Source organism: Nerophis ophidion, unplaced genomic scaffold, assembly GCF_033978795.1.
Source record: "Nerophis ophidion isolate RoL-2023_Sa unplaced genomic scaffold, RoL_Noph_v1.0 HiC_scaffold_83, whole genome shotgun sequence".
NCBI lineage: Eukaryota > Metazoa > Chordata > Actinopteri > Syngnathiformes > Syngnathidae > Nerophis > Nerophis ophidion.
In genome coordinates this window covers 43,961-71,440 of record NW_026907005.1, presented here as the reverse complement: position 1 = coordinate 71,440, position 27,480 = coordinate 43,961, and the positions used below count along the sequence as shown (strand labels likewise).

General features: G+C 42.3%; 1 protein-coding gene across 6 annotated transcripts; it reads left to right on the top strand.

Annotated features, from left to right (window-relative positions):
- The first annotated feature begins 720 nt into the window (after positions 1-720).
- On the top strand, positions 721-27,343 carry LOC133547254 (zinc finger protein 239-like). Of its 6 annotated transcripts, none has more exons than XM_061893020.1 (4): positions 721-1,165; positions 2,381-2,467; positions 25,690-25,763; positions 25,879-27,343. In XM_061893020.1, the coding sequence occupies exon 4, from the start codon at positions 26,139-26,141 to the stop codon at positions 27,183-27,185; it is 1,047 nt and encodes a 348-aa protein (XP_061749004.1). In that variant the 5' UTR covers positions 721-1,165; positions 2,381-2,467; positions 25,690-25,763; positions 25,879-26,138; the 3' UTR covers positions 27,186-27,343. The 6 variants fall into 5 exon arrangements, with proteins under 6 accessions (XP_061749004.1, XP_061749006.1, XP_061749002.1 ...); XM_061893018.1 differs by adding an exon at positions 25,500-25,598 and having other exon boundaries at positions 25,690-27,343; XM_061893021.1 differs by lacking the exon at positions 2,381-2,467.
- Positions 27,344-27,480: the final 137 nt, after the last annotated feature.

Sequence of the window (27,480 nt, the reverse complement as noted above, 5' to 3'; positions counted from 1 at the left end):
GTGCATGTCTTTGAGGTTGGTTGTTACTTTGGCGGCAAACTCCGTAGCTTGCTAGCTTGTTTGCGCTGGCTTTTGGAGACTCTTATTTTGTTAGCGCAGGCGCGATGGAGCGGCACTTTTATTGTGAAGACAGGAACTGTGCGATCAGTCTTTAGGCTTTGGACAGGAAATATGGTTGAAATAAAAGTGTCTTTTTTCCTTTACACTTTCGATTGATTGATTGATACTTTTATTAGTAGATTGCACAGTACAGTACATATTCCGTACAATTGACCACTAAATGGTAACACCCCAATAAGTTTTTCAACTTGTTTAAGTCGGGTTCCAGGTGGACGGTCACGTGACCGCCTGGCTCTGTTTGATTGGTCCAACGTCACCAGTGACGGCTTTTGATTGGTAAAACGCAGGCATGCATATCCTACTTTGAATGTGTGTCTGAAAAAGTAGCGTTTCTTCCCTATAAATATACTCAAGTAAAAGTATGTTGCATGAATACTACTCTTAGAAGTACAATTCATCCCAATAGTTACTCAAGTAGATGTAACGAAGCAAATGTAGCGCGTTACTACCCACCTCTGGTACTCATAACCACATTCTAGCTGTCCGCATGGCGACATACACCACTTCACAGGGCTACCGCGCATGCTCGTCACTACTGCTGCATGCTGGGTAGTGTAGTTCTTATACTCCCTAGCTCAAAACATCACAGCCATGACTCTTTGGCCCCGCCCCTAAGTGACGCATGCGTGGAGGATATGTTCTTCGCAGCAAAGTCCTCCTTTACTCCACACACGCTTCTAAGCCTCGGCACATCTACTAACTACACTTTATTCATCCTCCGTGTCAGCATCAACTCCACTCGTCTCACTCAACTTTGGACATTATTAGGCCCGCTTAGATTGCTCCTTGTTTGAGCGCGCTAGTTAGCCTAGCATGCTAGTTAGCTTAGCTTGTTAGCCGCTAACAAAGAGACGCGGATTTGATCAACACATCGCTTAGTTAAGATCAAGTGTGAGTGTAAAGTGTTGTGATTGTGTGAAAATGTGTGAAAGAACCATAGCAGAGTACGAGGAGGAACTTTCTCGGACAAAAGATGACAACATGAGACTACGTCAACTACTGGAGGCTGTTTTCAAGAAACCTCAAGTTGTTTTACACAGAACAGGTTTGTTTACTTCTTACTCTCACATCTTTACTAACTTTAAACATGACGTGTTTGATTAATAATTTATCAATAGGTGTACTCAGACACATGATTGTTTTTGTGTTATTGATGTGATTATCAGACAGCAGTCATTTCCATTAGATAATGTTCAAATAGAGGTGATTTGGCACACTTACAATTAAAAAAAACAAAAATAATGTTATTTTTCATCAGATATGTAGTAGTATTGTATATGTGGATGGGGGCCCTGCTTTGGAAATAATGTGTACCCCTTTCAGAGATCACATTTAGTTCCACTTCAAACATTCACATGTTCCACAATTAGATGAGATGGTATAACGTGAACAGTTCTGGAACTTTCTAACTCGGGGGGAAAGAACGGGATCTCGTTGGAAGCGCGATGTATGAGCAGACGCTGTTTGGGTATAACAAAATGGTGTCTGCCAGTGTAGTTTACAACTTCACTACTTCAGTAGTTGTCAAACTTTTTTCACCAAGTACCACCTCAGAAAATACTTGGATTTCCAAGTAGCACCATCATGAACAGCATTAAAATACAGTAGCATAGTAGGCCTTAATTATTCATTAAAAACAAGGAAGACACATTATTTAACAAGTATATTAAATCATTTTAAATACTGTTGCATCACACACAGTTTGAACAATAACACTGTTTGCATGTAGGAAAATAAAAGACTGTACTTAAAGGCCTACTGAAAGCCACTAGAACCGACCACGCAGTCTGATAGTTTATACATCAATGACTAAATTGCAATTTTAAATTTCCCGCGAAGTGTCCTGTTGAAAACGTTGCAGAATGATGACGCTTATGTTGACGCGTGCTTGTGACGTTATTGGTGGTAGCGGACATTTTATTCCAGCACCACTCACAGCTAAATGTCGTCCAATTTAATCGCATAATTACACAGTATTCTGGACATCTGTGTTGCTGAATCCTTTGCAATTTGTTCAATGAATAATGGAGACTATAAAGAAGAATGCTGTTGGTGAAATGCGGTGGATTGCAGCTGCCTTTAGCAACACAAACACAGCCGGTGTTTCTTTGTTTGTTGTGAAGCTTTAATATGGAACAGAGGGGTCAAGCAAACATGTTTCTCTACCACATATCAACCGGCAAGTTTCGGTGAGAAAATTGTGGTAATAAGTCGGCTCTTATCGTAAACATGAGCGGAGCTTGTGTGGTTCTTCCTGCAGCTGTCAAAGAGGCAGCTGTGACTTTCTTGACTCCTCCATGGCTTCCCTCAGAGACACTGGCGGTCACCACACCCCTCCGACTTTCAGGTACGACTATATAATCTCACTAAAACACTACTAACACAATAAGCAGATAAAGGATTTTCCAGAATTATCCTAGTAAATGTGTCTAATAACATCTGAATCGCTACCACTGCCCTCGTCTTTTTTTTTTCTTCTAGAGCTTCACTGTCGCTTTCCTCATCCACGAATCTTTCATCCTCGCTCAAATTAATGGGGAAATCGTCGCTTTCTCGGTTTGAATATCTCTTGCTGCTGTTTGCTATGATTATAAACAATGTAAGAAGCCCTACAACCAGTGACGTCACGCGCACATCATATGCTACTTTCGGTAAAGGCAAGGCTTTTCTATTACCGACCAAAAGTTGCAAACTTTATCGTCGATGTTCTCTACTAAATCCTTTCAGCAAAAATATAGCAATATGATCAAGTATGACTAGAATGGACCTGCTATCTCCGTTTAGATAAGAAAATCTCATTTCAGTAGGCCTTTCAATAATACGCAGTGCACACCGGATAGATTCTGGTGCGCACCAGATAGTTTCTAGGATGCAGCTTCCTCAGTTGACCTCTGACCTGGTCCACAGAGATGACTAATGTCTGGTGGAGGAGGAGGAGGGGGGTGCAGCCATGGCTTGCGGGGCAAAGAAGAGGGGGTGGATGCAATGAGGAGTGGGGGGTGGGGGGACACGTGCTGGTTGAACTGGTTGAAGAAGTTATTCATCTCATTGGCCCTCTCTATTGTCCCCCCTACTGCTCTGGTCTTTGTCTTGTGGCCTGTGATGGTTTTCACACCTTCCCAGACCTCCATCATGTGTTCTGCTCCAGCTTCTTCCTGTAGCTGTCCTTAGCCTTCCTTAGCCTTCCTCACGCGTCCTTTCTTCTCCCGCTGTGCTGCTCTCATTGCCTCCCTGTCTCCACTCTTGAAGGCAGCTTTTCTTCTTGTTGAGCACAGCTTGAACCTCCTGTGTTACCCAGAGTTTGTCATTAGGGTAGCACTGAACAATCTTAGCAGGGCAGATCACGTCTAGGCAGAAGTTGAGGTAATCCGTAGGACAGTGAGTCTGACCATCAATGTCCTCACCATGTGGAAACTGTGTACCATTTGTCTGTCACAGAATGACATCACACTAAGACATTCAGTTACAGTTTTCTTTAGTTATTTAGAATTTTGGTACAGTATCAATTAATCAATCAATTTTTATTTATATAGCCCTAAATCACAAGTGTCTCAAAGGGCTAAAAAAGCAGTAAAACTCTTTTAAACAAAGTGTTTGGTAGTGACTGCGATGAGATGGCGACGTGTCCAGGGTGTACCCCGCTCTCCGCCCGATTGTAGCTGAGATAGGCACCAGCGCGCCCCGTGACCACAAAGGGAATAAGCGGTAGTAAATGGATGGATGGATGGGTTTGCGAGTGAAATTTTCTGAAATGTGTAGGTATATTTTTGCTATCGTTTACATTTTCAGAATGTATAATATTGTGTTTTAGAGAAATGTTTTGACATTTTTGTCAGGTTCAAACACCGATGACATCTATTAGACAAGACAAGAAGCAAAGAAATCAAACACAGACAGGATTCAATTTAGCTCATGAGGAGAAACGTCTGGGCTGCAACTTCGTACAGTTTCCCACCACGCTCTGACGAGGGAGTTCCACGCGTCCTCTTTTATTTGGGCCTTTTCTGATTACATAGCTGCAGCTGTTTTTAAAGGGAGGGAGGTCGTAAACAGCTTTTCCCCTCGGTCGTAAACAGTTCAAAGAAAAGGTGGAACTGCGTCAGGTCTGCTCCCTCCACTTTGTCGATCTTGGATAAACAAGGTCTTCCTTTTGCTGTCTATAGATCAAAGAAACCGACACCCCCATGTCCCATCCAATCGCACACAGTAGAGTTTTACATGTCTTTTGCTTGATAAGATGAAAAACAGCTTTTGTCTTCTCGCAGGGGACCTGAACTCAATGTAACACAAATTGTGTGATAACTTTTATACAATTATTCTGACAATTTTGTTATTATTATTAATATTATCTGGAATCAATTTTTGGTAGCAGCAAAGTGGCAATTTGTTTAGCGTTTAGCTCTGAAAAGGGTATTTCAACAAGTAAACAGTACAGTAGGTACTAGATTTATATATGTGTAATGCCCATAAGGGTATTCCAGTAGAATATACAGAGATAAGATGTGTCAATATCAAATTATTACTTGAAATCAATTTTTGTCAGCAACAAAGTGGGTAGATATTTGCTCTAAAAAGGGTATTTCAACATGTAAACAGTAGAGTAGGTACTTGATTTTGATATATGTAATGCCCATAAGGGTATTCTAGTAAAATAAGCAGAGATGAGATTTGTCAATATCAAAATATTACTTGAAATCAATTTTTGGCAGCAGCAAAGTGGTTGTTTTGGTATGTTTTAGCTTTGTAAAGGGTATTTCTACAAGTAAACAGTACAGTAGGTACTGGATTTATATATATGTAATGCCCATAAGAGTATTCTGGTAAAATATACAGAGAAGAGATCTGTCAATATCAAAATATTACTTAAAATACATTTTTGGCAGCAACAAAGTGGCCATTTGGGTAGATATTTGCTCTAAAAAGGGTATTTCAACAAGTATACAGTACAGTAGGTACTGTTGCGTCAGACCAGATGTTCCTCCAAGGGAATTTAAGTTACTGGTCAATCCCATGTTCTTTTGATGACATATATGCTGAGTAAGAAGGATCATCAAAACAGAATTGGAATATTATTCATACCGGCTTCCTAAGTTGTTCTAACATTCAAACGGGAAGAGACTACTTCTTGAACCCGCAAACAGCCCCCACCTTCCCCAGATGAGACATACAGGTTCATTGTTCGACTAAAGATAAGATATTTAGGGAGTACTCCAACTCCCCACATTCCAAAGCTTCAAGGTTAACACACACAGTTTACTTGCGGACAAACTGAAAGAGAACAAATAGAAAAACACCAGCTGTTTTCAAATATGACTATGAATATAAAGGAGTAACTCTTGCATATATAAATATATATTCTCCACAATCCCCCTTCAGATCTTCTCCAAAAGATCTGTATCACTAGTGCAACACTTCTAAAGCACGCTCTACATTAAAGTAGGTGCTGTTTTGCTTTTTGAGCAAGCTAGCAATAAACAATCATGGGAGATAGATGGAGGGAGTCCACGTCAATGTCGTCATGGTCAGGGAAGGAAATTAACAGTCCTCGAAAGTCAATACTGTGCTTGATCCCTTCAGTGACATATCAATCTCAGAAACAGGGTGGGGTTGAGCTTCGACAGCTCTAACAATGATGCGGGTGCATAGAGACCTGGCACAAGGGGTGATAGAGCATCCGCATGAGTCTATAACAGCCAAGAAATCTCCAACGGAGACCAGGGCAGACTTAATTAGGTCAGACTACCTGCCAAAGGTGTTGTGGAGCCAATCTTTAAAGGGTTCAGAAACTTCAGTAAGTTCTTTAGACAGGGCTCGGAGGCCTTCTAAGGCCCCCTGGACTGAGTCATCGGGGCAAGTTGTTCAGCAAGTCCCTCAACAGCGTCCCGAGTCAGGTTGGTCTGTCTCAACAGATTATAAAAAACATAGTTAATAAGTTCTACATTTTTAGTAGCAGTCACAGGAAAAATAGCACTAATTATAGGAAGGTTCTTGGCACCTTCACAGGATTTACACCACAATTTGTGCTCCCCACAATACCAAATTAAGTCAGCCCGTGCCCAAGGCCCTGTTTTTGAGCCATCTAACAGACTTGTGCACCAGGAAAAGTCAATGTCACTCAATTTGTTGGGGGACGCAGACGGTCCTGTGAATTAAAAACGTGTAATTCAGCTTTTGGGCTACAAAAGGAAGAAGTCGGGTGGAATTGTCAACAGAGGGGTACACACTAGCCAACAAATCACAACCTGGCGGCGTGGGTTCAGAAAACAAGGAAATAAGACAGTTTGAGCCATTTGTTACAGCCAACTTAAAAGGGGCGGGATAAATGTGGGGAAAGGGAAGTCCAGCAGAACAAGCAATACAGTCACCTAGATCTTAGCTCTTGTCCAGGCTAGTCATCCACCTGAGCCACAGGTTGCCTGCGCCCGCTCTTATGGTCAAAGTTACCAGATCTTCGGTGGTGATGTAGTTAGTATAACAAAGATAGAGGTCACAACCACGGTAATTGCTATTACGTCCCCCGCAATTAATCACACTGCACAGGTAAAAAAAGTAAGTCTTGCTGTCTCCCTTAACCCAGTCTATTTCAAGTCCGCCATATGTTCCAAGACATTTGTCAGTCACTGTCGTCAAGAAGGAGGGACAAGGACAGTAGAACATGCCCAAACACCAGTCCCTCAGGGAATACTGCTGGGTCTAACATCCAGCCTTTGGTCTATACAAATCAAGGTAATTTAGGTAACGAAACGGCGATCAACATCAAATTTTTCACTTGTTTCAAAGATGCAAAAAGCTATGCGGAGAACAAGCAAGAGAAAATAAGAAACAATTAGCATATGGACTGGTCTCAAGCAATGATATACAATATAGCAGTTGAGCAAGTCTGGAAGATCCACACGACGGTAGACGGCAGCTCAACGGAGGGAGATCTCTCTCAGCGTCGTCTTCCGGGCCCCTTCTTTGGCAGGTTCCTCAGCCGGAGTGCAGAGGGGGAGGTGGTACCAGGTGTCCCCTTTACCAGCTAGTCGAAGGGCGTGGGGCCGTCCGTTCCACGACCTTGAAGGGACCAGTCCACCTGAGCTCCGTCCACTTGCGCTTGATGACCTTGACCCTGACCCACTCAACGGGCGGAAGGGAATTTGGAGTGGCGGTGTGTCATCCTCAAATCTGTACAGAAGAACTGACACACAAATTCTGCATTTTGTAAAAATACTATTTTGGTCTCACGCTGAGCTAGCTTATGTAGCCGAGGATCGGACCGCCAAGTGCCCTGACTTTGGCTTTCGCCCAGCTCACAATGCACCCAACCTCTATGGCCCCTCCTATGAGTGGTGAGCCCATTGGAGGGATGACCCACGTTGCCTCTTCGGGCTGTGCTCGGCATTGTGCCCCAACTCCAGGCCTGGCTCTAGAGGGGGGCCCCGGTGACCTGCGTCCGGGCGAGGAGGAAATCTGAGTCCATTTTGTTGTGTATCCATAGAAGTCTTCAAGCTGCTCTTTGTCTGATCCCTCACCCAGGACCTGTTTGTCTTGGGAAACCTTACCAGGCGGCATGAAAGCCCCTGGACAATATAGCTCCAAGGATCATTGGGACACTTAAACTCCTCTACCACGGTAAGGTGGCAGCTCAGAGAGGAGAGGTGTTTCAGGCATCTGGTCAGGATGCCACCCGAATGCCTCCCTAGGGAGGTGTTTAGGGCACGTCCAACCGGTAGGAGGCCACAGGGAAGACCCAGGACACGTTGGGAAGACTGTCTCCCGTCTAGCTTGGGAACGCCTCGGGATCCCCCGGGAAGAGTTGGACGAAGTGGCTGGGGAGAGGGAAGTCTGGACTTCCCTGCTTAGGCTGCTGCCCCCGCGACCCGACCTCGGATAAACGGAAGACGATGGATGGGTCTCACGCTGATTCCTCCTTCCAAGGGAGCTGCTGGTCCTGGGAAGGGCTGATCTGTATGCAGTTCATAGGGTGAAAAATTCAAAGGGCGAAAAAAACAGTTTTATTCACGGACATTCGAATGATCATTAACGCTAATGGCAACATGTCAATCTAATTCAATTTAGTCTGTGCACAGATTTTAGCCAATTTGTTTTGATGCTTTGGTTCATTCTCTCAACCTTACCTTGGGACTGAGGATGGTAAACCGAGCTGAATCTGTGTTCTATAGGACCTTTTCGACCAAGACTAAGTGAGCATTTTTAATATGGGTACCTTTGTCTGACCTAATCTTTTTGGGGAAACAATGTCGGGGTATTAGGTCATTCACAGGCTATTTAATTACTGATTTTGCATCCTCCTTTGAGGTTGGAGTTTCTTCCGGCCAACCACTGTAATTGTCAACGCAAGTCAGCAAGTACCTTTTCCCTTTTCCCCCATGATCAATCTCCCCCCTCTGTTTCTGAAAAAAGGGACTGTGTTTGCAGTACTATCACTTTAAGAAACATCCAAGAAAAAGGACAGCCGATAGTCAAGCCTAGCAAGCGCAGAGATTCAAAATTCAAGATTTTTTTATTGTCTTATGCACAGTTAAACAGACAGTTTGCCGCACAATGAAAATCTTACTTTGCTAGTCCACCCTTCAACAAGTCACACGGTACTGAGCTAAAAATAAAAAAAGTCAAAATAAAAATGTTATATACAAGGCACAGTAAGTAACATAACATTATTGCACATTCTGATTGACAGTCAACAGTATAAATATGGAGGTGACCTTGGGTCACAGCAGCAGTTAAAGTGTCTTTAGTGAACAGAGGTGAAAAGTGTCTACAGTGATGGTTCACAGTTCGGGGGTGGTCATGGTAACTGTCTGTTGTTCAAAAGATAAAAGTAAAACAGAGGTGGGGGGGGGGGGGGTAGCTAGCATTCACAAGCCTGATAGCCTGTGGGTAGAAACTGTTTGTCAATCTGGTAGTCCTGGATTTCAGGCTCCTGTATGGTCTGCCTGATGGTAGGAGGCTGAAAAGACTGTGTACTGTCCTTGATGATGTTGTGTGCTCTCCTGGTGGCCCTGGTAGACTACATGTCCTGTAGTGAGGGGAAGGCTGCTCCTGATATGTACTGAGCAGTTTTAATCACTCGCTGGAGTGCCTTCCTGTCCTTAGCAGTGCAGTTTCCATACCAGACCGGGATTGAGCTGGTAAGGACACTCTCAAACGTACTTCTATAGAAGTTGCTGAGAATTTTGGGTGGCATTCCAAATTTTCTCAGCCTTCTTAGGAAGTACAGTCGCTGCTGGGCTTTCTTTAATGTTTGTTGGGTGTTGTGTCCCCAGGTGAGGTCCTCGCTGAGGTAAGTCCCGAGGAATTTAAAGGTTCTCACCCTTTCCAACTCTGTCCCTCCTATGTACAGAGGTGGGTACTGTGCACTCCTTCTCCGTGGGTCAGTAATCATCTCCTTGGTCTTGTCTGTGTTCAAGGAGGGATTATTATCCTGACACCAATCCACCAATTCCGCTAACTCCCTCCTGTACGCTGCCTCAGCTCCCCTGGTGATCAGTCCGACGACCGTAGTATCATCTGCAAACTTGATGATAGTGGTGTTGTTCTGGAAGGCCACACAGTCGTGTGTGAAGAGGGTGTACACTAGGGGGCTCAGCACGCAGCTTTGGGGCGTCCCTGTGCTTAGAACCTTTGTGTCTGATGTCTGGTTGCCGATTCTGACTGACTGGGGACGGTTTGTGAGAAATGTCAGGACCCAGTCACAGAGAGCTGGTGTCAGACCAACAGTGAGAAGTTTAGCACTGAGTTTTTGTTGGATGACCGTGTTAAAAGCAGCGCTGTAGTCAATGAATATTAGCCTGGCACAGGGGCCTGATGGCGGTGGTCTTGAAGCAGGTGGGCACAACAGCTTGTGCTAGTGACAAGTTGTATATGTCAGCAAGTACATTAGCCAGCTCTGATGGAAAGACTCTGAGGGCCTGGCTAGGGATATTGTCTGGGCCGTCTGTCTTCCGTGGGTTTGTACTCCTCAAAACTGTACGTACTTCTGTTGTTGTCACAGTGAGCGGTGGGTACTGCGTGCGCTCAGAACCCCTCTCTGTTGGTTGGTGTTGAGGACCTCGAAGCGGGAGTAAAACTCATTCAGCTCATCTGGCAGTGAGCGTTGGCAGTTTGTGACCCCCCTGCTCCCCTGCTTGTAGTCTGTGATGTGTTGCAGGCCTTGCCACATCCGCCGGGAATCTGTGGTGGAGTAGAATCCCTCTAGCTTTAGTCTGTATTGTCTCTTGGCTTCGCTGATGGATTTACACAGGTCATATCTGGCCTCATTCTAGTCCTCAGCGTTGCCTGAGACAAATGCAGTGGAGCGGTAATGTAGCTTAGACCGAACATCACAGTTAATCCAGGGTTTTTTAGTTTGGGTATATCTTGTATTGCTTCGTGGGAACAATGTTTTCCACGCATGTGCTGATGTAGCCAGTTACACTGGAAGCATATTCCTCCGTCCACAGTACCATCCTCCCTCTGAGCAGCAGTTTTGAACATGTCCCAGTCTGTACTCCCAAAGCAGTCCTGAAGCACTAGTTCAGTGTCTTCATTCCAAACTTGAACAGTTTTTTTCACTGGGGGGGCTTGCTTGAGGCGCTGTCTGTACGCTGCACATAGAAAAGCTGAAATGTGATCAGATAGTCCAAAGTGTGGTCTGGGTACGGCGTGGCGAAGTTGGTAGAGTGGCTTTGCCAGTAATCTGAGGGTTACTGGTTCAATCCCCGCCATCCATCATCCTAGTCACGTCCTTTGTGTCCTTGCTCCTGATGGGTCCTTGTGAACGCCTTGCATGGCAGCTCCCACCATCAGTGTGTGAATGTGTGTGTGATTGGGCGAATGTGGAAATACTGTCAAAGCGCTTTGGGCTCCTTAAAAAGGGGTAGAAAAGCGCTATACAAGTACAACCCATTTACCAATTTACCATTTGTAGACTCCACTCCCATTGCAGTATACTTGGTCCAGAGAGTTTTTTTCCCCTTGTATGAGAGTCCTCATATTAATGGTATTTAGGGAGGACACTCTTTAGGTTGCGGTTGTTAAAATCCCCAGCTATCGTGAACGCACCATCAGGGTGTGCGGTCTCTTGTTTACTGATGACGTCATGCAGCAGCTTTAGCGCTGTAGTGGAGTCCGCCCGTGGCGGGATGTAAACAGACAGTATAAACACTGCACTGAACTCCCTTGGCAGGTAAAAAGGTCTGCATTTCACCATCAACAACTCAATGTTGTCCGAGCAGTGTCTTTCAACCACCTGTACGTCCGAGCACCAGCTGTTACTCACGTAAACACAGACCCCGCCTCCGCCTTTCTTGAAGCCTTTGTCCGGTCTCCACGGTAAACTGAGTGCGTTGGTAGCTGGATAGCAGAGTCTGGGATGCTGTCCGAAAGCCAGGTTTCCGCGTAAATAAGAGCACAGCCTTCTCTCAGTTCACTTTGGGATGTAGTCCTGGTTCTCAGCTCATCCAGCTTGTTGTCGAGTGAGCGCACGTCAGCTAGCAGCAGGCTAGGTAGTGGTGGTTGTGTAGCTCTAGCATTTAGCCTAGCATGTAGCCCCGCTGTCTTGTTGTGGTTGTTTTGTGGTTAGCTGGCTCTCGTCGTAGCAGAAAGTTGAAGTCCGTCAGACTAGAAGTGAGCTCGTGGTGAGCTTTTCCGATGTCCAGAAGTGCATCTCTGTTATATCTCACTGTTGCATGCAAAAACTTTACATTTAGGATGCAAATTACAAACCCCGTTTCCATATGAGTTGGGAAATTGTGTTAGATGTAAATATAAACGGAATACAATGATTTGCAAATCATTTTCAACCCATATTCAGTTGAATATGCTAAAAAGACAACATATTTGATGTTCAAACTGACTATTTTTTTTTTCTCAAATAATCATTAACTTTTTTTATTTAATTTTTTTTATTTTTATTTATTTATTTCGGCAGTCTTCACATAAAACAAAGAACAACAACAAAAAAAGAAAAAAAAAACAAAACACTCATATGAGCAATGATTGAGCCGAAAGGGTGTAGGTTGAAGCAACGCTTATATAAACCTACCCCATCACAACAAGAACAAGGTTCAAAATATATAAAATCTAAAACATGCTTCACTTATATTACTTTTTTTTTTAAACAATATATAAGCAACATATATGTAGCACACGTCTCATATACACAGTTTAACATTTAAATCAAACATATACATTTGTACACTTATATATATACATATATATATATATATATATATATATATATATTATATATACACAATCTATTTAAATTCCATGTAAAGTGGTAATATACACATTTTAATATAACCTATATGTATAATTATGAAATCATAAATTGTATTTATATACATATCATATATTATTGTCTTTCTAAAACAATGTTTGCTCTTCTTTCTTATATTTACTAATGATAAATGATTTAAAAAGCTTTTTAAACTGGTTTACGTTGGTGCTGTGTTTTATTTCATCCTTTAAACAGTTCCATATTTTAACCCCTGCTATTGTTATACTCATTCGTTTCTGCGTTGTTCTACAATATTGGATCTTAAAAAGTAGTTCTCCTCTTAAATTATAATTCCCTTCTCTTTGTAAAAATCTTCTCTGTAACCCTGTTGGAAGTGAATCTTTACTTGCTTTATAAATCATTTGGGCAGTCTTGAGTTGGATGAGATCTGGTAGTTTTAAATCAAATGTTTTTATAAATAATCCATTAGTGTGTTCTCGGGGTCCTGTGTTATGTATCAGTCTGATGGCCCTTTTTTGCATTATGAATAGTGGTTGGATGTCCGTCCTGTATGTATTTCCCCAAACTTCTAGACAGTAACTCAAATATGGTAAAACAAGTGTACAATAAAGAGTGTGTAATGTTTTTTGATGAAGAATGTGCCTTGTTTTACCCAGGACAGCAATACTTCTGGCCAACTTCCCTTTGATGTATGTAATGTGTGACTTCCAGCAGATCCTGTGGTCCAAGATCACACCCAAAAATTTGATTTTGTTTACTCTTTCTATACTAACATTGTCTATATATAATTTTACATCTATATCATTTCTCTTATTTCCAAATAACATAAAGTTAGTTTTATTTAGGTTTAATGATAATTTATTGGCATCAAACCTTTTTTTTAGTTTACACATCTCCATGGTGACGGTCCTCAGGAGCTGCTGCAAGTCCACATCAGAACAGAGTACATTGGTGTCATCCGCAAATAACACATATTTAAGGTTTTCATTAAGGTAGTCATCCACGGTTTCAACTGGCCGTACTTTGACTTCCTTTTATAATTTACTACTGGACAATTTCCATCATATAGTATTTTAAATGTGTTTAAGAATTCTTCATAAGCTGTATTAACTTCTTTTTTATCATAAGTAGTATTCCAATTTTGCTTTTGTAGTTCATTCCTGAATTTGTTGAGCGTTTTCTCTGTTATGATTCTTTTATAGACAGTTTCACATTCATTCCTGATTTTAATTTTACTGGCACAGTTGTAGACCACAAAGACTGGGAGATGATCACTTATATCATTTATCAAGATTCCACATATTAGGTTGTCATCCAATATATTGGTAAATATATTGTCAATTAGGGTGGCACTATGTGATGTGATTCTTGTTGCTTTATTTATCAAAGATATCAAACTCATACTGTGTATTGTGTCTATAAATTCAGCTGTTTCTCTATTGCTACTTGTATGTATTAAGTCAATGTTAAAGTCTCCACTAATAAATATTTCTTTGTTATTCAATTTATAAAATAATCCTTCCATAGCTTTGGTGAAGGTTTCTATTTCGGATCCCGGAGTTCTATATATAAAACTAACTAGGATAATTTTTCTTCCTTCTCTTATAATCTCTACCGTTATACATTCCATTACTTGTTCAATGATAGATGTCATATTTTCAACTTTAATAAAGTTTAGATTTTTATCAATATAGAGTGCTACTCCTCCTCCCTTTTTATCTATTCTATCCAAATGCACAAATTCATATCCATTCAGACCAAAATCTACACTTATTTCTTGAGTTATCCAAGTTTCTGATATTGCTATATAATGCTAAAAGGTTTTACAAATTGACTTAAATATTCCTTTATATGGTGAAAGTTTGCAGACAGACTTCTACTATTAATATGTATAATTGTTAATTGGTTACTTAATTGTATACTGTCATTATATTGTTCATCTGTATAATATTTGCAATTCATTGCTATGCCATTGAAGACAGTTTTTTCAGGGTCTATATCGTTTTCAAACATAGTGCAAAGTTCATATTTCACTCATTCATTTGCTGTTATATTAACATTCAATTACCAAGTTGGCAACATGATTTCTGGTTTCATCATTTGTACTTTTCAAGCTCCCCCATTTCTCTGATTACTAGAACCTTTGCTTCTTCAGGCGTGCCCTGTAGTTTTATCCAGACTTTGCAATTCCGTGTCCACGTGGACTGAATTTTCCCTTGTTTCTTTAGGGCCCTAGCCTGTCTTGCTATGTCCGAGTTTTTTTTTTGTTAAGTGCTCATTAATGTACACTGCCGTACCTCTTAACTTTTTAGACTGTCTCAAAAGATCAGTTTTTACTTTCCTGTTCGTAAACCTTATAATAATTGCTTGTTTTGCCAAGTTATCCCTTCGAGGGAGGGTATGACAGGCAGGGATAGCATTACTGTCTATCTCAATGTTCTTAGACTGAAAAAACTGCAGGACCTGTTGCTCCAGGTTTTCTAGCTCCGTCGTGGACTCATCCCCACCATTCTGTTCACCTGCAGTTGCTCGAGCATATGAGCGGTGTTTGGTGTTCAAGCCACTGACAATCACATCATCCATTCTTGTGTATTGTTCAAGTTCATCAACACGTCTTTCCAATATTTTAATTGATTTGTCTTTTTCTACAATTATTTTTTTTAGCTCTCTAACTTCCTCCACTAGTTGAGTAAGTGCAGTTTGTTGGTTTGCCACTCTGGACAACTCTTCAGACATAAAGTTAAGCGAGAGTTTTATTTCTTCCAGCTCGTCAACCTGTGCCTTCCTAGGAGGCATTGTTACTGTTGGTAACTTTAGAATTAGATGCCAGCAACACGTGACAAATAAGTTGGGAAAGGTGGAAATAAATACTGATTAAGTGGAGGAATGCTCATCAAAAACTTATTTGGAACATCCCACAGGTGTGCAGGCTAATTGGGAACAGGTAGGTGCCATGATTTGGTATAAAAGCAGCTTCCATGAAATGTTAGGTAATTCACAAACAAGGATGGGGCGAGGGTCACCAATTTGTAAGCAAATTGTCGAACAGTTTTAGAACAACATTTCTCAATGAGCTATTGCAAGAAATTTAGGGACTTTACCATCTACGGTCCGTAAAATCATCAAAAGGTTCAGAGAATCGCGTAAGCGATGATATTATGGACCTTTGATCCCTCAGGCGGTACTGCATCAAAAACCGACATCACTGTGTAAAGGATATCGCCACATGGGCTCAGGAACACTTCATAAAACCACTGTCAGTAACTACAGTCGGTTGTTACATCTGTAAGTGCAAGTTAAAGTTAAGTTAAAAAGTTAGAGTACCATTGATTGTCAGACACACACTAAATGTGGTGAAATTTGTCCTCTGCATTTGACCCACCCCCTTGATCACCCCCTAGGAAGTGATGGGATCAGTGGGCAGCAGCGGTGCTGCGCCCGGGAATCATTTATGTTGATTTAACCCCCAATTCCGACCCTTGATGCTGAGCGCCAAGCAGGGAGGCAATGGGTCCCATTTTTTTTATAGTCTTTGGTACGACTCGGCCGGGGTTTGAACTCACAACCTAACGATCTCAGGGCGGACACTCTAACCACTAGGCCACTGACTCTACTTTGCAAAGCAAAACCCATTTATCAACAACACCAAGGAATGCCGCCAGCGTCGCTGGGCCCGAGCTCATTTGAGATGGACTGATGCAAAGTGGAAAAGTGTACTGTGGTCTGACGAGTCCACATTTCAAATTATATTTGGAAACTGTGGATGTGGTGTCCTCCGGAAAAAAGAGGAAAATAACCATCCGGATTGTTATTGGCGCAAAGTTGAAAAGCCGATCTTAGCGCTGCTTTTGATACCGTCGATCATAATATTTTATTAGAACGTATCAAAACACGAATTGGTATGTCAGACTTAGCCCTGTCTTGGTTTAACTCTTATCTTACTGATAGGATGCAGTGTGTCTCCCATAACAATGTGACCTCGGACTACGTTAAGGTAACGTGTGGAGTTCCCCAGGGTTCGGTCCTTGGCCCTGCACTCTTCAGCATCTACATGCTGCCGCTAGGTGACATCATACGCAAATACGGTGTTAGCTTTCACTGTTATGCTGATGACACCCAACTCTACATGCCCCTAAAGCTGACCAACACGCCGGATTGTAGTCAGCTGGAGGCTTGTCTTAATGAAATTAAACAATGGATGTCCGCTAACTTTTTGCAACTCAACGCCAAAAAAACGGAAATGCTGATTATCGGTCCTGCTAGACACCGAACTCTATTTAAAAATACAACTCTAACATTTGACAACCAAACAATTAAACAAGGCGACACGGTAAAGAATCTGGGTATTATCTTCGACCCAACTCTCTCCTTTGAGGCACACATTAAAAGCGTTACTAAAACGGCCTTCTTTCATCTCCGTAATATCGCTAAAATTCGCTCCATTCTGTCCACTAAAGATGCTGAGATCATTATCCATGCGTTTGTTACGTCTCGCCTCGACTACTGTAACGTATTATTTTCGGGTCTCCCCATGTCTAGCATTAAAAGATTACAGTTGGTACAAAATGCGGCTGCTAGACTTTTGACAAGAACAAGAAAGTTTGATCACAGTACGCCTGTACTGTATATACCTTTATATACATATATACATACATATATACCTATACTGTATATACCTTTATATACATATATACATACATATATACCTATACTGTATATACCTTTATATACATATATACATATATATATACCTGTACTGGCTCACCTGCATTGGTTTCCTGTGCACTTAAGATGTGACTTTAAGGTTTTACTACTTACGTATAAAATACTACACGGTCTAGCTCCATCCTATCTTGCCGATTGTATTGTACCATATGTCCCGGCAAGAAATCTGCGTTCAAAGGACTCCGGCTTATTAGTGATTCCCAAAGCCCCAAAAAAGTCTGCGGGCTATAGAGCATTTTCCGTTCGGGCTCCAGTACTCTGGAATGCCCTCCCGCTAACAGTTCGAGATACCACCTCAGTAGAAGCATTTAAGTCTCACCTTAAAACTCATTTGTATACTCTAGCCTTTAAATAGACTCCCTTTTTAGACCAGTTGATCTGCCGTTTTTCTTTTTCTTCTATTTCCCACTCTCCCTTGTGGAGGGGGTCCGGTCCGATCCGGTGGCCATGTACTGCTTGCCTGTGTATCGGCTGGGGACATCTCTGCGCTGCTGATCCGCCTCCGTTTGGGATGGTTTCCTGCTGGCTCCGCTGTGAACGGGACTCTCGCTGCTGTGTTGGATCCGCTTTGGACTGGACTCTCGCGACTGTGTTGGATCCATTGTGGATTGAACTTTCACAGTATCATGTTAGACCCGCTCGACATCCATTGCTTTCCTCCTCTCTAAGGTTCTCATAGTCATTATTGTCACCGACGTCCCACTGGGTCATTATTGTCACCAATGTCCCACTGGATGTGAGTTTTCCTTGCCCTTATGTGGGCCTACCGAGGATGTCGTGGTGGTTTGTGCAGCCCTTTGAGACACTAGTGATTTAGGTCTATATAAGTAAACATTGATTGATTGATTGATTGAAATATCTTGTCTTTGTAGCATATTCAACTGAATATGGGTTGAAAAGGATTTGCAAATCATTGTATTCTGTTTATATTTACATCTCACACAATTTCCTAACTCATATGGAAACGGGGTTTGTATATTAAATAAAAAAACGTAATTTTTGTCGGGAGGACGACGCAAAGACGTCAGCCACGCGGGGCGCCATCTTGGAACAAAGTCATTGTTAAAATAATATGCCTTATCTTTTTTGAGTTCAGTGATTATTGACTATCAATCAATCAATGTTTATTTATATAGCCCCAAATCACAAATGTCTCAAAGGACTGCACAAATCATTACGACTACAACATCCTCGGAAGAACCCACAAAAGGGCAAGGAAAACTCACACCCAGTGGGCAGGGGGAATTCACATCCAGTGGGACGCCAGTGACAATGCTGACTATGAGAAACCTTGGAGAGGACCTCAGATGTGGGCTACCCCCCCCTCTAGGGGACCGAAAGCAATGGATGTCGAGCGGGTCCAACATTATACTGTGAAAGTTCAATCCATAGTGGCTCCAACACAGCCGCGAGAGTTCAGTTCAAAGCGGATCCAACACAGCCGCGAGAGTTCAGTTCAAAGCGGATCCAAGACAGCAGCGAGAGTACCGTCCACAGGAGACCATCTCAAGCGGAGGCGGGTCAGCAGCGTATAGATGTCCCCAATCGATACAGGCGAGCGGTCCATCCTGGGTCCCGACGAGCGGTCCATCCTGGGTCTCGACTCTGGACAGCCAGTACTTCATCCATGGTCATCGGACCGGACCCCCTCCACAAGGGAGGGGGGGACATAGGAGAAAGAAAAGAAGCGGCAGATCAACTGGTCTAAAAAGGAGGTCTATTTAAAGGCCAGAGTATACAGATGAGTTTTAAGGTGAGACTTAAATGCTTCTACTGAGGTAGCATCCCAAACTGTTACCGGGAGGGCATTCCAGAGTACTGGAGCCCAAACGGAAAACGCTCTATAGCCCGCAGACTTTTTTTGGGCTCTAGGAATCACTAATAAGCCGGAGTCTTTTGAACGCAGATTTCTTGCCGGGACATATGGTACAATACAATCGGCAAGATAGGCTGGAGCTAGACCGTGTAGTATTTTATACGTAATTAATAAAACCTTAAAGTCACATCTTAAGTGCACAGGAAGCCAGTGCAGGTGAGCCAGTATAGGTATATATAAGTATGTATATATGTATATAAAGGTATATACAGTATAGGTATATATGTATGTATATATGTATATAAAGGTATATACAGTACAGGCGTAATGTGATCAAACTTTCTTGTTCTTGTCAAAAGTCTAGCAGCCGCATTTTGTACCAACTGTAATCTTTAAATGCTAGACATGGGGAGACCCCAAAATAATACGTTACAGTAATCGAGACGAGACGTAACAAACGCATGGATAATGATCTCAGCGTCTTTAGTGGACAGAATGGAGCGAATTTTAGCGATATTACGTAGATGAAAGAAGGCCGTTTTCTTAACGCTTTTAATGTGTGACTCAAAGGAGAGAGTTTGGTCGAAAATAATACCCAGATTTTTTACAGAGTCACCTTGTTTTATTATTTGGTTGTCAAATGTTAAAGTTGTATTATTAAATGGAGGTCGGTGTCTAGCAGGACCGATAATCAGCATTTCCGTTTTTTTGGCGTTAAGTTGCAAAAAGTTAGCGGACATCCATTGTTTAATTTCATTAAGACACGCTTCCAACTGACTACAGTCCGGCGTGTTGGTCAGCTTTAGGGGCATGTAGAGTTGGGTGTCATCAGCATAGCAGTGGAAGCTAATACCGTATTTGCGTATGACGTCACCTAGCGGCAGCATGTAGATGCTGAAGAGTACAGGGCCAAGGACCGAACCCTGGGGAACTCCACACGTTACCTTAACATAGTCCGAGGTCACACTGTTATGGGAGACGCACTGCATCCTATCAGTAAGATAAGAGTTAAACCAAGACAGGGCTGAGTCTGACATACCAATTCATGTTTTGATACGCTCTAATAAAATATTATGATCGACGGTATCGAAAGCAGCGCTAAGATCGAGGACCAGCAACATAGATGACGCATCAGAGTCCATCGTTAGCAATAGATCATTAGTCAATTTTGCGAGGGCTGTCTCAGTCGAGTGATTTGCCCTGAAACCGGATTGAAAGGTTTCACATAGATTGTTAAACGCTAAGTGTTCATTTAGCTGCTCTGCAACAATTTTTTCGAGGATTTTCAAAATAAAGGGAAGGTGAGACACCGGTCGGTAGTTTACCATGAGGTCAGAATCGAGGTTAGGTCTTTTAAGGAGAGGATGAATAACCGCTTTTTTGAATGCTAGGGGAACAGTGCCCGAGGAAAGTGATAAGTTTATAATATTTAGCACTGATGGACCTAATAATACAAAGAGCTCCTTGATCAGTTTCCCAGGAAGTGGGTCAAGTAAACATGTTGTTTGTTTTATTCCATTTACACGTTGTAACAATTCTTCTAATGTTATTTCATCAAAACGAGAGAAACTATTTTGGATATTTGCTGTATCCGCCGTATATACAGTCGTATCTGTGTTACTATAACCCAGTTGTAGCTGGGACGCATTGTCTTTAATCTCCTTTCTAATAAGTTCAATTTTCTTTTTAAAGAACTTCATAAAGTCATCTGCCGAATGGGTGGAGCTACTGGAAGGAGTCCCTTGTTGGGTTAGCGATGCTACTGTACTAAACAAAAATTTTGGATCGTTTTTATTAATGCGGATGAGATTTGAGTAATAATTAGTTTTAGCTAAGGTAAGCATGCGTTTATAAGTTATTAAACTATCACTCCAGGCTTGATGGTGCACCTCAAGTTTAGTCGTGCGCCATTTGCGTTCCAGCTTTCTACATAATAATTTCTGAGCTCTAGTTTCTTCAGTAAACCATGGCGTACGCCTTTTTGGAGCCTTTTTTAACTTCAGCGGTGCTATACTATCAATGATTTCGCGCAGGGCGTCGTTAAAGTTGTTAGTGAGGTTATCAATAGAGCCCACATACTTTGGGAACGGTGCCATTACCGAGGGCAGTAGGTCAGCAAGAGTCGTCATTGTGGCAGCATTAATGTTGCGGCTGCTATAGCAGTTTTTATTATTATTAGCTTGCCGAACATGAGTCTGAACTTCGAATTTTATAAGGTAATGATCGGACATTACTTTAGTATACGGGAGTATCATAACTTTGGAAACGGTGATACCTCTGACAAGCACTAGGTCTATCGTATTACCGCTGCGATGCGTCGGTTCATTTATTATTTGTGTAAGACCACAGCTATCAATTATAGTCTGGAGCGCCACGCACGGTGGGTCCGATGGGGTATTCATATGGATATTAAAGTCCCCCATTATAATTATATTATCGGCGTGCGTCACTAGATCAGCAACAAACTCTGAGAATTCACTAATAAAGTCCGAATATGGCCCTGGGGGGCGGTAGATAACGGCCAGACACAGAGGCAGAGGTGTGGCAGACTTCATAGAAAGCACCTCAAAAGATTTATATTTATTATTTAAGTTAGGACTAAAGTTAAAGTTTTCGTTGTATATTAGTGCGACCCCCCCGCCCCCCCCTCCCCTTTTAAGGGGACGGGCAATATGCGCATTCGTATAGTTAGGAGGGGATGCCTCATTTATCGCAAAAAATTTGTCTGGTTTAAGCCAGGTTTCGCTAAGACCGATGACGTTAAGGTTGTTGTCTCTAATGACCTCATTAACTAATAACGTTTTGGGAGACAAAGATCTGATGTTTAGAAAGCCCATATTATAGGTAGTGGGCTGTTTTAAGGAGTTGTTGATAAAATTACCCGTAGTAGCAATATTAATAATGTTGCGTTTATTATGCGCAGTGTACTTAAAATAATTACGATCATATCTAGGAATTGATATGACGGGAATTTTCAGATTGTCTACTTGGTGCTGCGATAAACTGAACGCATCATAATTTGCCACCTCAGTAGAACGCATGTCTAACTCTGACGTAGTCATAGACACAGCAGAAAAAACATTTTGTGAGTTGTGTGTTATTCTACGAAAATTGCTATGTGTACAGGGATCATCCAGCCTGGCGCTGGCTAGTTCTAACTTAACTGACTCCATACCCAGGCTAGCAGGCTCTGTAATTGCCTGTGACCGGGCTTGCTCTAGTGCAGTTAGTCAAATGTGGCTCAATGCGAAGTCTATGTTCCGAGACAAGAGGATAGCGCCTTCCTGGTTAGGGTGAAGGCCGTCTCTCCTCAGCAAGCCAGGTTTGCCCCAGAAAGAGGGCCAATTATCAATAAACGTAAATCCCTGTTGTCTGCAGAAGCTATCCAGCCACCTGTTAAGAGAGACTAATCTGCTATATCTCTCATCATTGCCTCTCCCAGGCAGGGGGCCAGAGACAATTACTCGATGCCTGGACATCTTTCTGGCGAGATTACAAGCCCTGGCTATGTTTCTCTTTGTAATATCTGATTGTCTCATCCTAACGTCATTGGAGCCAACGTGTATATCTATGTTCGCATAACTAGTGGTGCGGTTAGCCTGCCGTACGTGTTTACTAGACCTGTTGCGAGTTAGCTCCCTAAGATTAGCTTCAATGTCAGGTGCTCTGCCCCCGGGAATACACTTAATTGTGGCTGGTTTGCTAAGCTTTATGTTTCGGGTGATGGAGTCCCCTATGACTAAAGTGTGGTGCCCGGTAGACTGGGGTGTAGGACTAGCTAAAGGGCTAAATCTATTATGCGTCTCAACCGGTACACCGTAGCTTGTAGGCCGCTTAGGGCTGCTACAAGCTGGGCTAGTTAGCTCGCTACAGCTAACGCTAGCAGATGTGTCCGCTACATCTAAAGTTACGAAATTACACTGCTCTAACTGGCGGACACGGCTCTCTAGCAAAGCCAACCTATCCATGAGTAAAGTGCACGAAGCGCAGGAAGCCATACTCACAGAAACTTTCCGTCGCCGAGTGGAGTGCCAGCTGTCTTCGGGAAGTGAAGGTCACGGTGGCGGGGGAGAATCTTCCTTCAGACCCGCGCTGCCTTTCTCCGCTAGCCTCGTTAGCTTAGCAGCTAGCTAGCTGAGGGCGGAGTGGTGAGACAGAGATCGGGTGATTTGCAAGTTAAATTGAACTATTAAATATGTTCGTGAAGTTGTAAATAAAGCTGCAAAAAAGTTAAAATCACACAGATAGAACGATACTTAGCTTTTTTGCAACAAGAGCAGTCAGCGGGCAGTCAGCGAGCAGTCATTCACGTTGACCCGGAACCGGAAGTGTTAAATACAAAGGTTGTGAGTTCAATCCCCTAGACTAGATTATTACTTTGGGAAGTTGAGAGAAGAAGAGTTGTGGTCTTGTGAGAATTGTCTGGTTTGTCCATCCTAGGCCACCGTAGGTCACGTGCGGTGCATCACCAGACCTGCTAATGTTAGCCAAGTTAGCTGCTCATGCGTGTTGGAGTGGAGACGTTTGGGCCCCCAGACCGGCTTTATTTTTGCAGAATTGAGGCAGCGCTTTTTTACGCTTTGGGACCAAACGAACAAAAGAAGGCCTTTTGTATGCAGTTTGAGAGCCGCAGCCGGAGAAAATAAACACACAGTGTATCCATGACTGCAAAGTTCATTGACCGTTTGTCTGATTGATTGACTAATGTTTTAATACCTCTGGACATTGACTTGAAATATTTCTGTCAATCACACAAACATGCTTGTGGGGGAGTTTTCTGGGGATAGGTTGATTGGCAACATTAAATTGGCCCTAATGTGTGAATGTGAGTGTGAATGTTGTCTGTCTATCTGTGTTGGCCCTGCGATGAGGTGGCGACTTGTCCAGGGTGTACCCTGCCTTCCGCCCGATTGTAGCTGGGATAGGCGCCAGCGCCCCCCGTGACCCCGAAAGGGAATAAGCGGTAGAAAATGGATGGATGGATGGATACGTACCTTCCACACATGCGTACACCCACCGGAGTGACATGTGTCCAAGTTGCACCATCCCCACATTTTTCAACCTATTCAAACCATTCCAACATCAACACATTCCACTCATCCTGGACATTCAAACTCACACTTTCCCAAGTTCCAAACCAAATTCCGGTTTTCCTTGAAATTCAAACTCTTCAACATTTAAACCATTCCAACATTCAAACTATTCTTACATTCACACTACATTCTGTCAGCATTTCAGTTCAATTCCAACATTGGAGCATTCACACGCAATTCCTTGAACAATTGCCTCATCTACTTATTATTATTATTGCTATTATTATCATTAATTATTATTATTATTAAACCATATATACCATCATGAAAAGCACATTTAAGAAAAAAAACTTTACTATGGTCTTACCTTTACTTATAAATAAAGTCCATGCGCAGCTCCTTCTGATCAAAAGCATCGATAACTTGTTTATAGAAGTCTTCCTTATCTTTCTTCAGTTTTAAAAGTCTCTCTGTCTCGATGGAGATCTCCCTTTATTACCTCCTGCTTCGATTGAAAGTCCAGTTTAGAAAAATGTTTTCTTTTAGATATATGTAATCCTCCATGTTAAAAGTGCAAGCAAGAGGAAAAAATAAACACACGCTGCTCACTCTTGCTGTTTGTTGTCACTTCTTCTGCAGCCGAGTAGTCACAAGAAGGATCACTAGCGCCCTCTACCACCAGGAGGCGGGAGTCATTTAATGACTCATAATTGACACACGCAGCTACGGTATATTAATAAAACATAGCTGCTTACTGTTCTTTTTAGCATATTCAATAGCTTGGACCTTAAATCCTACTGAATAGCTCTTAATCTTCTTCCCTTTATGCGATTTCAAATTATTGAAATCAGCCTCCTCCATTTCGAAAATGATGACAGGTGAAGTGTCACTCGTGACGTGACGAGTTTGACCCGGCGGGAATTGTAGCTATATGCTAATTATTTGGCGAAACGAGTTTGACCCGGCATTAATCCTGAGCCGGCGGTAATGCTAAGCATGCGCTAATTAGTTTGCGAAACGAGTTTGACCCGGCAGTAATTCTAGGCAGGCACATGCTATATACCCGGCGGCAATTCAAGGAAATACGGTCTGTCTGATTCTGATTTTGATTGAATGTGTGGACTGCATGAATGATGCCTTTTCAGTTCTCACTCTAACGCAATTTGAGTGTCTAGAAATGCACTAAATTATTTTTAATCCATTATTACTAATATTAATAAGGTAAACAAGTTATCTTTTGAAGGTGTAGTCGGTAATCTGATTACTTCTTCCCAGTTTAACTGTGGTGACACTATCTAAATGAAAGCAAAACAGATGTCATCTTTCTTGGCCAACATGTTGACTGTGCTCATGCTTCTTTTATAACAGACATGTCTCTAAAGATGAATGTGAAATTGACAGTAATTATTGTTCACCAGCAGGGGGAGCTCATCACTAGTACTACTGCGTGGAGGCTGGCATGTGGTACATTATTTCCTGTGTGTGTATGACTTATTCAGAGGGAGAACAGCACACTTTCACGTATGGTGTCTACCATTAAGGATTGCAGGAATGACTTTTAGACTGTTTTTATATGAATAAGGTGGATTGGATGTTGGCCTGGGAAGACATTCCCCTGAAGGTCTTCTTCATGTGTCAGCTGGAAGTACCCTGACTGCTGTGAGGGGAAACTGATGACATTGTGAGATCATATGTTGGTGCAGGACAATATCTCGTGTGACTGAGCAAAGCTAGACTTTTCTAAAGAATGTTTGTTTTCTCCTGTCCCGCAGACCTCAATGAAGCACATCGTCCTCGTGAGCAGGAGGAGGAACCACAGTCCCCCCACATACACGATGAAGAAAAGGTACCACATTCCCAACACATCAAAGAGGGAGGAGAGGAGCCACAGCCCCCCCACATTAAAGAGGAACATGAGGCGCCACAGACCCATAATGTTAAACTGACCCTTCACATTAAAGGGCAAGTGGAGGACCCACTGATCTTACACATCAAAAAGGAAGAGGAGGACCCACTGACCCCCTACTTTAAACAGGAAGAGGAGGACCAAGAGGCGCCGCACATTAAAGAGGAAGAGGAGGAAGAGGGCATCAGTCAGCCTAAATGGTTGGAGGAGTTCCCAGTGACTGGTGTCCCTGTGAAGAGTGAAGATGATGAGGTGAAAGGTGAAAGTGAGGAGAGGGGAGGGGGGGAGCCTCCAAGCAGCAGCTCAACACAACACATGACAACAGAAGCTGATGGAGACCACTGTGGAGGATCACAAGCAGACAAGCTCTTAGCTCCACTATCAGATAGTGAGGACACAACGTCACACTCTCCTGACACTGATGATGAAGACTCTAAAGATGATAAGACATGTCACACTGACAACACTCACTTCACATCTTCTCACTCTCACAAAACCTTTAAATACCATAGTTATCTGAAAAGACACATGAGAACACACACTGGAGAAAAACCTTTTTCTTGTTCACTCTGTAGTAAAGGTTTTACACAACGTCAGAATTTGAAGGTACACATGAGAACACACACCGGTGAAAAACCTTTTTCCTGTTCAATCTGCGGGAAAGGTTTTAGAGAAAGTCAACATTTGAAAAGACACATGAGAACACACGCTGGTGAAAAACCTTTTATCTGTTCAATCTGTGGTAAAGGTTTTGTTGAAAGTCAGAGTTTGAAAGTACACATGAGAACACACAATGGTGAAAAACCTTTTTCTTGTTCAATTTGTGGTAAAGGTTTTGCACAAAATCAGAGTTTGAAAAGACACATGAGAACACACACTGGAGAAAACCTGTTTCCCTGTTCAATATGTGGTAAAGGTTTTGTTAAAAGTCAGGGTTTGAAAATACACATGAGAACACACAATGGTGAAAAACCTTTTTCCTGTTCAACCTGTGGTAAAGGTTTTACACAAAGTCAATGTTTGAAAGAACACATGAGAACACACACTGGTGAAAAACCTTTCTCCTGTTCAATCTGTGGTAAAGGTTTTGCACAAAGTCAACATTTGAAAAGACACATTAAAACACACACTGGTGAAAAATCACATTCCTGTTCAATCTGCAACAGAAGCTTTTGTGACCGATCAAAGCTTGTAAGACACAAGGGAACACACACTGGTGAAAAATCACATTCCTGTTTAATCTGCAACAGAAGCTTTTTTCAACGATCAAACCTTGTAAGACACACTAGAACACACACTGGTAAAAAATCACATTCTGTTCAATCTGCAACAGAAGCTTTTGTGACCGATCAAAGCTTGTAAGACACATGAGAAGACACCCAGGAGAGAAAGTGTTGAGTTGCAGTGTGTGTGGTGAAAGATTGTCTTCTAAGTACCAGTGTAAGAAACACAAGTGTGCTGGTGAGAACAGCAGCAGCAAATGAAACTGCAGGATTTGAAATAAACTGTCCAGACTTTCATTTTGACTTTCTAACAACATCAGCACATATAACATGTGTGACATTGTTGTTTGTCTAACAATCTGTTTAATATGCTTCTATATTTATAAATTAGATATTTTATATTAGTGCTATTTTCAGTCAAGTACATGCCTTAA